Below are 12,550 nucleotides of genomic sequence, written 5' to 3' on the forward strand. Positions count from 1 at the left end.
AGGGACAGTACATATGAATCAACAGCACACATTAAAAACATGACTATAAATATGTCAGTATTAGCTTTTTTTTTTCAACTGTTGTAATGAATCTATAATAAATGAAAGATTCACTTTTCGAATGAAATTACGGAAAATAACGAACTTTCCAGAATTTTCACATTTTCCGAGCTGCCCCTGTAATGGTCCCTCTCCCCTCCCCCTTCCCCTCCCCTCCCCCCTCCCCCCTCCCCCCTCCCCTCCGCCCTCTCAGGACCCGCTGTGGAAGGTGCGTCGCAGCCAGAAGCTGGACATGTCGGCCCGCCTGGAGCTGCAGTCGGCGCTGGACGCGGAGATCCGCGCCAAGCAGCTGGTCCAGGAGGAGCTGCGCAAGGTCAAGGCCGCCAACATCTCCTTCGAGAGGTCAGCCCCGCCCCCTCCCTCGCTCCCCGCGCCCCCTGACCCCTCCCTGGGGGGGAGGGGGGGGGATCTTTAGTTTCAAGGGAACCCGAGACCCGTCAGGCGTCGATCGTGTTTCAGGGCTGAGTGTGAAAGAGCCGACGGAGACGGGGGAGCAGCCGGGGCCGACATGGCGCCCGCGGTGGGAAGCAGGACGTGGACAGGGCACGGCGCTGGTGTGTGTGATTGATTCTGTCTCGTCCCCTCTAACCTGCTGCCCCCTCTCTCTCTCTCCCGCTCTCTCTCTCTCTCTGTCTCTCTCTGTGTCGCACGCCCGTCTTTCTCGCCCGCGCCCACAGCAAGCTGAAGGAGTCGGAGGCCCGGGGCCGGGAGATGGCGGAGCAGATGGAGAACATGAAGAGAGAGCTGGAGGAGAGCCGCTCGCGCTCGGACAAAGGTTGGCCAACCATGCCCTAACCCCGCACCATTGCCCCTGCTACCTAGTCTCTCTCCCGACTCAAATGTCGAATCGCTGCGCTCCGCATGCTACATAAGAGTGTGCCACTTCGCCGCCCAAGCTGGCGTTCTGAGGGCGTATCGACGGGTCAAAATTGAAAGAGTGACAGGTCGTAGCGGCGAATGAGAGACGCTAGCCCAGGTTAGATGGGCGGGGCATATCTATGGGCGGGAACGCCTGATTGAGAAAGTCGTTACTGATTGGTGTCGCCGGGATTCCTGCAAAACCAATGGAATACCAGGATTTGAGCACCAGATTTTTTCTAGTCTAGGGTGGCTGTAGCTCAGTTGGTAGAGCGGGTCGTTCAGTGATCGAAGGGTCAGTGGTTCGAATCCCAGCTCCGACTGTCCACATGTCGAAGTGTCCTTGAGCAAGACACCTAACCCCAAATTGCTCCCAATGAGCAGGTTAGCACCTTGCATGGCAGCTACCGCCATTGGTGTGTGAATGTGTGTGTGAATGAGAGGCCATTGTAAAGCGCTTTGAGTGCCGCTAAGGTGGAAAAGCGCTATATAAGTGCAGTCCATTTACCAGGTAGAGGGGGGTCTCCCTTTTGCCTCCAGAATAGCTGGAATTCTTTGTGGCGTGGATTCATCAAGGTGCTCTTCTGCACACAGCGCTGTGTTAAACAGCTGTTTGTTTGAGCGTTTTGGTCTTTCTGTGAGCGTGAGAGAGCCTGGCCGTTCTACCCTCTGACCTCTCTCATTAACACGGGGTTTCCGCCCACAAACCGCCGCTCACTGGGCGTGTTTGGTTTCTCTGTGAACTCTGGAGACTAGGGCTGGGTATGGAGTCGAATTTCAAGAATCGATTCGATTCCGATTCACAAGGTTCAGAATCGATTATCTCGATTCAATATCGATTTGGTTAGTGTTACTAAAACCTTTTTTTTTTAGCTGAAACCTTAATTACATGACTGCCAAGTTATGCAACACATCAATACTAGGGCTGGGTATCGATATTGATTTCCAAAAATGAATGAATGAATCATTGAATGAATTAATGAACTATTCATACCTTCATTTATTCATGCATTCATTAAATAAAAGATCGATTTTGGGATTCATGAATCGATTCTGAATCATTTGATTCAGAATCGATTCAGATTCGATAAATCAATTTTTTTTAAACCCAGCCCTACTGGAGACTGTAGTGCATGAAAGTCCCAGGAGGGCAGCTGTTTCTGAGATGCTAGAGCGCCAACAAGTACACCACAGTCAGTCGCTTAGACACTCACTTCTAATGACGAACGACAACCAAACCTCTTCACCATGTCTGCAGGCTTGAGTTGAGTTGCAGCTACATGATTGGCTGTTTGGAGGAGCAGGCTATTTGTGTGAACTAGCAGGCATACCTGATGAAGTGGACAACTGAGTATGTTCTACATACAGTACATCTTATTCAGTATCCCCCATTGCACATGGATCAGGTAGTTCCCATGCAGGTAGCATGTTCGTGAGGCCTACTAGTTATTTCAGTTGCACATTATCTAAGATTATCTATCTAAGTCATGATTATCTACCACTAAAGGAATACAAAGTCATTATCTACCACTAAAGGAATACAAAGTCATTATCTACCACTAAAGGAATACAAAGTCATTATCTACCACTAAAGGAATACACAGTCATTATCTACCACTAAAGGAATACAAAGTCATGATTATCTACCACTAAAGGAATACACAGTCATGATTATCTACCACTAAAGGAATACAAAGTCATGATTATCTACCACTAAAGGAATACACAGTCATTATCTACCACTAAAGGAATACAAAGTCATGATTATCTACCACTAAAGGAATACACAGTCATGATTATCTACCACTAAAGGAATACAGTCATGATTATCTACCACTAAAGGAATACAGTCATGATTATCTACCACTAAAGGAATACAGTCATGATTATCTACCACTAAAGGAATACACAGTCATGATTATCTACCACTAAAGGAATACAAAGTCATGATTATCTACCACTAAAGGAATACAAAGTCATGATTATCTACCACTAAAGGAATACAGTCATGATTATCTACCACTAAAGGAATACAGTCATGATTATCTACCACTCAAGGAATACAGTCATGATTATCTACCACTAAAGGAATACAGTCATGATTATCTACCACTAAAGGAATACAGTCATGATTATCTACCACTAAAGGAATACAAAGTCATTGTCAGTCTTTTCCAATCTGTTTTGAACCGCAGTAAAGTAGGACGAAACTGACAACAATTTTGTCCTCTCTCTCCTTCTCTCTCTCTCTCTCTCTCTCTCTCTCTCGCTCTCTCTCACGCTCTCCTCTCTCTCTCTCTCTCTCTCTCTCGCTCTCTCTCTCCTCTCTCTCTCCTCTCTCTGTCTCTGTCTGTCTGTCTCTCGCTCTCTCTCTCTCTCCTCTCTCTCTCTCTCTCTCTCTCTCTCTCTCTCTCTCCTCCTCTCTCTCTCACACACACAGGTCTCAAGCTGCCAGACTTCCAGGACTCCATTTTCGAGTATTTCAACACCTCTCCACTGGCCCACGACCTGACGTTCAGAGTGAGTGTCCCTTAACACGTTCCTGACGTTCAGAGTGAGTGTCCCTTAACACGTTCCTCCCGTCAGAAACCGCTCCCGAACCGCCTGAACCCTCCTCGTCCCACTTATCTGTTGTGTTAGTGGCAACGGGGCACTGGGGCGGTTGATGAAGAGGAGGGTATAAACCTGGGGGGGTTGATGAAGAGGAGGGTATAAACCTGGGGGGGTTGATGAAGAGGAGGGTATAAACCTGGGGGGGCTGATGAAGAGGGTATAAGGTTGATGAAGAGGAGGGTATAAACCTGTGGGGGCTGATGAAGAGGAGGGTATAAACCTGGGGGGGCTGATGAAGAGGGTATAAGGTTGATGAAGAGGAGGGTATAAACCTGTGGGGGCTGATGAAGAGGAGGGTATAAACCTGTGGGGGCTGATGAAGAGGAGGGTATAAACCTGGGGGGGCTGATGAAGAGGGTATAAGGTTGATGGAGAGGAGGGTATGAACTGGGGGGGCTGATGAAGAGGGTATAAACCTGGGGGGGGGGGGGGGGGGGTGATGAAGGGAGTATATAGTTGATAAAGTAAGTAAGCCTTTTTGAGAACCGATGTTTCTTTGGCCTAGTGGCCCATAGGGCAGGAGCCTGTCTCCTGATTCTGTAGCGAGAGGCAGCTTGATGTACAGGTACACCCCCTGGACATGACGCTAGTATGTCACTAGGAATTACCCCCGATCCAACCCTTGATGCTGACTGCCAAGCAGGGAGGCATCGCGTACCATTTTTATAGTCTTTGGCGTGACTCGGCCGGGGATCGAACTCACGACCTCCAAGTCTCAGGGCAGACACCCAACCGCAAGGGGGGTCTGTGTGCCGCAGGTTACCTCACTCGACAGCGGTCGTGATTCAGCTCACATTGGAAACACATTGCCCTTTATTGCACGCACACACACACACACACACACACACACACACACACACACACACACACACAGACATAAAGAGACACGCAGACGTTCTGTGTCACTCTGTCATATCGCGCACATGGTCTCTCTCTTACACTCACGCTCTCTCTCTCTCGCACACACATCACACACACATCCATCCACACGCAGTCTCTTTTCTTACACTCACACACACACACACACTCACTCTCACACACAACAGCTACACACAGTTCAAAGCCGGAGAGTGGCTGAGCTCTGGGTTCATACGGCCAGGGCCTCTGATGTCCTCAATCACCTCATCGCCCGAAGGAACTTCAAAGCCCCGGATGGGGGGGGGGTGAGTGGTATTAGGCTTCCTGCCCCCCCCCACCCCCCCCGTTGAATAAATCTGGGTTATGTTACCCATCAGCACACAGTAACCTGATGCACCCAGCCACGGCTAGGACAGGATCCACGGCTAACGGGCCAAAGTTATGAGAGGGGTTTGAAGCCGCGGAGGTAGGAACCGGCCCTCGAAAGAGACTTAGAAGAAAGCTGAGCGTGACCTCAGTTTAATGGGGGGGGGAGGAACCTGGTTTTGTCCATCACCTCCTAAACACTTCCATGTCACAGCTTTTTTGGCGGGAAGATCTCAGATCTCGGACTTTTCCCCCCCGCTTGTTCTGCCTTATGAGGTTAGAATAAAAAAACGTTAGTCAGCATTGAAGTCGCAACAGGTTGGCTGAGAGGACCCAGAAGGCCTGGTTCAATATTGGTCCGGAGGAAACTGGCTTGTGGCTGGCGGCCATTTTGGCTCCGGAATGCGAGTCGCAAATTAACAAAGGAAAGCCCGTCGGAAGTTGCGGCCTTAACCAGAAGCGTCAGAGAACCACTAAATTACCTCGTCAACTCACGGCACCCCCAACTTGTCTTCTCCATTTTGTAAAATAACCCCTCATCAAAACTCCTGAAGCTGTCGTGTGCTTTTTATTTCCTGTCCCCTTCCATGTGTTTCACCCTCCCACTCCCCCCCCCCCCCCCAAAAAAGGACTCGGTCTCATCCTCATCTGCATCCTCTCTGCTAGCATTTTGGGATGAAGTAAGTTTGGCTGCTCAGAGCCCCCCCACCCCCCGACCCCCCTGCTCTCATCCTAGCCCTAACACTGGGGTCGTGCGGCCAGCATACCGAAAGGTTAGCGTGAAGCGCACTTTGAAAAGGAATCCTTTCTCGCTAGATGTTCTCTAGAAATTAGCATTTAGCATCATAAAACGATAACGCACATGGGTTTGGTTTAGCTTCACGTTCTGCACGGTAGTGTATATTATCGACTTATTCTGTCATTTCTACAGCACCTCAGTGTTATTTAAAGCAAGCCCTGCCACTGTATGCGGAATCTGTCTAGAATGCTAACATAATAATCATCACTGTGATGGATTTCATTAGAGCTCCACCAGAGCGTGGCGCTCACACTGTATTGGACCTTATTGGACCTTTTTTCATAGCTGGCTGCACTTTCCTCTGTTAGCTGAACCCCTCCCTTACCTCCCGCACGGCTAATGTAGGCCACTAAAGAGCCAAGAGCTTCACTAGAACGTGCTTCTACTACATTAGCATCCCCGATGTTATTATTAACCGTTCTTCTAGCATTCGCAAATAAAGCCAGTGGGAGTTTAACTCCTCGGTAGCCTAGCCTGTGACCTCACAAACAGCATAGCCTGTGACCTCACAAACAGCGTAGCCTGTGACCTCACAAACAGCGTAGCCTGTGACCTCACAAACAGCGTAGCCTGTGACCTCACAAACAGCGTAGCCTGTGACCTCACAAACAGCGTAGCCTGTGACCTCACAAACAGCGTAGCCTGTGACCTCACAAACAGCGTAGCCTGTGACCTCACAAACAGCGTAGCCTGTGACCTCACAAACAGCGTAGCCTGTGACCTCACAAACAGCGTAGCCTGTGACCTCATAACCCCCCCTCGCTAGCCATTAGCACAATTAACCGTTAAACAAGAAATTAGCTGGGAGAGTTGGGGAGCTTATTAACACCACAGGACCACGTAGACTGAACATTCCTGTTGACCTGTTTGTCGATATTCTGTGTGTGAAGTAGATTGAGGAAAGGTTGGGGACATTCCCTTTAATTTCCCTTTGACTAAAAGCTGATTAGAATAGAATCCGAAATGATGTCCATAAAATGTCCATAAAAGACCTTGACTGTCCATTCTTGAGCCTTTCTCTTTCGGACGGATATTTTACCATGGCTTGATCTTACATCTCTTAAATATTGATAATGAGTTATGAATAATGATTATTCTGAAAAAATCCATCCATAGTTTAACCATGTCACATACTATAAATCATATGTGGTCAGCGTTGAAGGTCTGAAGGCTGAAAACTCAATGTAATTATGATACGTCTAAATTCTGAAACCCCGTGTTAATTAACACTGGTTTATTGTTGCACTGTAAATGAGCTACATAGAGTATCCTACATATGTGTGTGATATTTTCAGAAGCATGTGAACCACACATGCTCACATGCTCCCTAGTAACAGTAAACGCCCCCTGGGAGATGATACAGCACTTCAACAAACACGGATATTAATGTTGGGCTTAGTGTCAACGTCAGCATTGCCATTTTTAATTGGTTCCCACTAATTAGGATGTGAACCAGGGGAGTGGCTTCTCTAGCCCAAAAACCAGTAATGCCAGCATTACTGTCGCCCTCCAAACCCAAAATGGATCGGCCTGGCCGCTTGAGAATGTCCTCGCTCCTTCTGTGTGACAGCTGGTGCAGACTGGCATCTAGGTATGAGCTCTTAGCGCCCCCTACTGGTGAAACCAGCCACACCCAGTTGTTTGTTCCACCCAGTGTAATAGCAGTCTGTGCCGCTGACCCTGAAGTGTGTATCAACCTAGTTCGCCCAGATGAACTCCTTCCAGCACACACACACACACACACACACACACACCAACCGCTAATCTGTCCCGCCATGGTCTCTCTTTTCTCCAGACCAGCTCGCTCAGCGAGGTGGACGCCACGCCCCAGAAGTCGGACGCCCCGTCCTCGCCTTCATCCGTGGCCTCCGAGCAGGATGTGAGTACACACACACACACACACACTCACACACACACACTCACACACAAACACTCACATCCGCTTGCCCCCTGTTGACCCCACCCTCATGCTTCCTTTCCCGACCGTTAGATTCATATCTGCCCCGTCATGCTGTAACTGTAACAATGTGATTCATATCTGCCCCATCATGCTGTAACTGTAACAATGTGTCACGTCTACTTGATCCATCTCACCCTCACAGCAGGGCTGGAGTCACCAGATCAGCCATTTTGAGTTCTAATTAGTCATAGCTAATTATTGTTGTAAAAACAATAATGTTATCATATCATTATTAAAGATGGAAATATAGACATTTCAGAAAAGACCAGTGGTGAGGGGCTACATGCTAGTTGTCTGAGGATTGTTTTTACATCATTATTAAAGATGAAAATAGAAATAGGCCATATCTGACCCCAGACCAGTGGTGAGGGGCTACCTGGTAGGGGTGTGAGGAAGGGTCTTCCTGGTAGGGGTGTGAGGAAGGGTCTACCTGGTAGGGGTGAGAGGAAGGGTCTTCCTGGTAGGGATGTGAGGAAGGGTCTTCCTGGTAGGGGTGTGAGGAAGGGTCTTCCTGGTAGGGATGTGAGGAAGAGTCTTCCTGGTAGGGGTGTGAGGAAGGGTCTTCCTGGTAGGGGTGTGAGGAAGGGTCTTCCTGGTAGGGGTGAGAGGAAGGGTCTTCCTGGTAGGGGTGTGAGGAAGGGTCTTCCTGGTAGGGGTGTGAGGAAGGGTCTTCCTAGTAGAGGTGTGAGGAAGGGTCTTCCTGGTAGGGGTGTGAGGAAGGGTCTTCCTAGTAGAGGTGTGAGGAAGGGTCTTCCTGGTAGGGGTGTGAGACAGGGTCTTCCTGGTAGGGGTGTGAGGAAGGGTCTTCCTGGTAGGGGTGTGAGGAAGGGTCTTCCTGGTAGGGGTGTGAGGAAGGGTCTACCTGGTACCGGTGTGAGGAAGGGTCTTCCTGGTAGGGGTGTGAGGAAGGGTCTTCCTGGTAGGGGTGTGAGGAAGGGTCTTCCTGGTAGGGGTGTGAGGAAGGGGCTTCCTGGTAGGGGTGTGAGGAAGGGTCTTCCTGGTAGGGGTGTGAGGAAGGGTCTACCTGGTAGGGGTGTGAGGAAGGGTCTTCCTAGTAGAGGTGTGAGGAAGGGTCTTCCTGGTAGGGGTGTGAGGAAGGGTCTTCCTAGTAGAGGTGTGAGGAAGGGTCTTCCTGGTAGGGGTGTGAGACAGGGTCTTCCTGGTAGGGGTGTGAGGAAGGGGCTTCCTGGTAGGGGTGTGAGACAGGGTCTTCCTGGTAGGGGTGTGAGGAAGGGTCTTCCTGGTAGGGGTGTGAGGAAGGGTCTACCTGGTAGGGGTGTGAGGAAGGGTCTTCCTGGTAGGGGTGTGAGGAAGGGTCTTCCTGGTAGGGGTGAGAGGAAGGGGCTTCCTGGTAGGGGTGTGAGGAAGGGTCTTCCTGGTAGGGGTGTGAGGAGTGACCCGGCTCGTTGGTCGTCTGTTCCTCTTCCTCAGGAGCCGTTCAAGCCCCCCGCTGCTGCCCCCGCCAGCCCCTCCCCCGTGTACCCGACATCGCTACTGACCGCACCAAAGGTACCGAACGCACGCCGTCTTGTCTGCTATCATTGTTACCTCTAACCAGGGCTGAAAATTAACACCCGCCAATGGCGGGTAAAATTTCCATTTGGCGACTAAATTTCGGAGGCTATCCGAAATGTTTGTACCAATAGTCATGTAATAAATTATGCGCGCAATGTCTCCACATCCATGCCATAGACCGGCGTTCTGTTTGTTATGTGTTGCACTCAAACAGCTCCCCCGCTGCACTAAATAAAGTTTTCAGTCACATGACTGTTGCGGAGCCTCGCGCACTAGGAGAGACTGGTGACGCGAGGCTACTCGCGCACAGAAAATCGTTCCCATTTACCTCAGAGGAAGCTCGCTACTACAGTCGAGTACTGTCGCGCTACTACAGTCGACACCTGTAAAAAAGGCAGTTTATTATTTTGGCCAGTAAAAAATATACTTGGCCGGTGGATTTTTCCATCTACCAGTCCCCTTGGCAGGTGAGCCAAAAAGTTAATTTTCAGCCCTGCCTCTAACCCAGCGACAGCGCAATCTGTCTGTGGGGAAAAAATCAATTACCCGTGGATATCTTAGTCTTAGGGATATCTTAGTGTGTCCATCAACAAGCTGTATTTTAGAGCTGGTGCTGTTTTCTCGTTGTTTACAAAGGGTAATGAGCTCTAGAGAAGAGAGCTGTGTTCCAACTGCCATGAGCTCTAGGCTTTTTTTTTGCAGTTGAAAAACGTTTTTTGTGCTAGAGCCTAGCCAGCTCTAAACTCCAGCTCTAGTGCGCTCTAAGCAGCTGTAAGCTTGGCGCTGTTCAGCTACATACAGCTCGCTGGTGGACATGCCCCCTAACACAAGATGATTGATCTAGGAAAGCAGTGTGTTGTGATATTCCGTTGACGGTTACCGAGATTTAATTTTTGGTAATAACCAGTAGCACTTGCGTTTTCAGTCTCACAGATTCCTCTGTCACAACTTGCACAAATACTCACTCACCTTCTCTCACACATACACCTACCAGACCTGATCAAATGATCGGCTTGTTCTCGGGGTTCCTCAAGGGCATTCTGAACTCGGTAGAGCTGCTTTGTTCCATGATTCTCCTTATACTAATACCTTACAACAGACTCTAAAGCTTGAGGTCCTTCCTTTAGTCCATAGAGTCCTTGGCTCTAGACTTATGTACTTGAACCTGTAACTGTTTTTTATTATTATTATTATTATTATTATTGTACATTGCATTTGTTTTGTTGATTGTGTCTTTGTGTAAACTCGTCATCACTGTAAATGAGGGAAACCTCAGTGCTTTACGAGTATAAATAAAGTTTTGAAATGAAACACGGCTACACCCGCGGTACAGCTAACACCGGTTGGTTGGTAGTGGTCCGAGGCTCCTCCCCCAGTCCTGTCTTATCAGGCGTCTCCATGTCGTGTCTCTCTCCAGCCCAAAGCTCACCAGCTGAGCATCAAGACCTTCTCCAGCCCCACCCAGTGCACCCACTGCACCTCGCTGATGGTGGGCCTCATCCGGCAGGGCTATGCCTGCGAAGGTGAGCGTCATCCGTCAACACACACACACACACACACACACACACAGTTACACACACTGCACCTCGCTGATGGTGGGCCTCATCCGCCAGGGCTATGCCTGCGAAGGTGAGCGTCACCCGTTAACACACACACACACACACATTGCACCTCTCTGATGGTGGGCCTCATCTGGCAGGGCTATGCCTGCGAAGGTGAGCGTCATCCGTTAATACACACACACACACACACACACACACACACACACACAGTCACACACACTGAGCTTCTCTGATGGTGGGCCTCATCCGGCAGGGCTATGCCTGCGAAGGTGAGCGTCATCCGTCAACACACACACACACACTCTCAAAAGGGGTGTGTCCCACGCTTACACACTCCCCCATCTGACCGCTGTCACTCTCCCGTTCCCCAGTGTGCTCGTTCATCTGCCACGTCTCCTGCAAGGACAACGCGCCCCTGGTGTGCCCCATCCCCCCCGAGCAGGCCAAGAGGCCGCTGGGCATCGACGTGCAGAGGGGCATCGGCACCGCCTACAAGGGCTTCGTCAGGGTGGGTAGGCTTGTCACGAGAGGCCGACCTCTGACCTTCACCGGAATTGTTTATGGGGTCGTGCTTATTTGATAGTTTATTATCTATTCTTGTTTTATTGTGCCTTTTAAAGCTGTCCTTAGCTAAGTGTGTGTGTGTTTGTGTGCGTCTGTGTGTGTGCGCGTGGGTCTGTGTGCGTGTGTGTGTGTGTGTGTGTGTGTGTGTGTGTGTGTGTGTGTGTGTGTGTGTGTGTGTGTGTGTGTGTGTGCGCGTCTGTGTGTGTGTGTGTGCGCATCTGTGTGGGTAACTGTGTGTGTGTATCTGTCTGTGTGTATGTGTGTGTGTGTATGCGTGTATGCGTGTGTGTGTGTCTGTGTGCGTCTGTGTGTGTGTGCGTCTGTGTGTGTGCGTCTGTCTGTGTGTGCGTGTGTGTGTGTGTGCACGTGTCTTTGTGTGCTCCCTCAGATCCCCAAGCCCACCGGGGTGAAGAAGGGCTGGCAGCGTGCGTACGCCGTGGTGTGTGACTGCAAGCTGTTCCTGTACGAGGTGCCCGAGGGCAAGTCCACCCAGCCGGGCGTGGTGGCCAGCCAGGTCCTGGACCTCAGGTGAGGGGGCACTGCCCGGGGCGGGGGGGGGGGGGGGAGGGGGGCGTCCGGATGGGTCTCACACAGAAAGCCAAAAACATCGTCTGCAAACATCGCTTTCTGTGAATCACTGCTATCGGGTTTTGTCCGTTCGCAGATGATTCGTCTGAGCTTTTCAGTCTCATGTATGACCGGAACTTTTTTCTCTGTTCGTGTGTGTGTGTGTGTGTGTGTGCGTGTGTGTGTGCGTGCGTGTGTGCGTGTGTGTGTGCGTGTGTGTGTGCGTGTGTGTGCGTGTGTGTGTGCGTGTGTGTGTGCGTGTGTGCGTGTGTGTGTGTGCGTGTGTGTGTTTCAGAGATGAGGAGTTTTCAGTGAGCTCCGTCTTGGCCTCTGACGTCATCCATGCCACTCGTAAAGACGTCCCCTGCATATTCAGGGTAGGCTCTCCCTACCTCGTAAATAACCCGTTATATAAATGTCCTGGTTCGCTATTTACCTGATGTGTGTTGACCTCCTGAAATTAGATAAGTTATTCAAGTTGTATGCATGTATTTGGTGTTTTTTATTTTAATTTTTTAGTTTAAAAGGGTACGCAGGGAAATCCAGTACACCGTATTCAGTGACCTTTCGAGAACCAGTGTCAGTAGATTCTCCTTGCTTCCCCGTGACGCCTCTGACCCCCCCCCCCCCGCCCCGCCAGGTGACGTCGTCCCTGCTGAGCTCGCCGGCGCGCGCCGTGTCCCTGCTGGTGCTGGCGGAGAGCGAGGTGGAGAAGAGGAAGTGGGTGGGCATCCTGGAGGGGCTGCAGAGCATCCTGGCCAAGAACCGGCTGAGGAACCGCGTGGTCCACACGCTGCACGAGGCCTACGACTCCTCCCTGCCCGCCAT

General features: G+C 50.4%; 1 protein-coding gene across 1 annotated transcript in view; it reads left to right on the plus strand.

Annotated features, from left to right (window-relative positions):
- cdc42bpb (CDC42 binding protein kinase beta (DMPK-like)) overlaps window positions 1-12,550 on the plus strand; it is an 81,004-nt gene that overhangs the window by 56,751 nt on the left and 11,703 nt on the right. Inside the window, exons 18-27 of the mRNA XM_084439865.1 lie at window positions 254-402; window positions 738-835; window positions 3,359-3,438; window positions 7,350-7,433; window positions 8,946-9,023; window positions 10,447-10,552; window positions 10,963-11,099; window positions 11,544-11,683; window positions 12,018-12,099; window positions 12,363-12,550. The exon at window positions 12,363-12,550 is cut by the window's right edge and continues 29 nt beyond it. Of these exons, the coding sequence (XP_084295991.1) occupies window positions 254-402; window positions 738-835; window positions 3,359-3,438; window positions 7,350-7,433; window positions 8,946-9,023; window positions 10,447-10,552; window positions 10,963-11,099; window positions 11,544-11,683; window positions 12,018-12,099; window positions 12,363-12,550 (1,142 nt within the window). The remainder of the gene's footprint in view (window positions 1-253; window positions 403-737; window positions 836-3,358; window positions 3,439-7,349; window positions 7,434-8,945; window positions 9,024-10,446; window positions 10,553-10,962; window positions 11,100-11,543; window positions 11,684-12,017; window positions 12,100-12,362) is intronic.

The sequence above is a fragment of the Borostomias antarcticus genome (genome assembly GCF_949987555.1).
Source record: "Borostomias antarcticus genome assembly, chromosome: 6".
NCBI lineage: Eukaryota > Metazoa > Chordata > Actinopteri > Stomiiformes > Stomiidae > Borostomias > Borostomias antarcticus.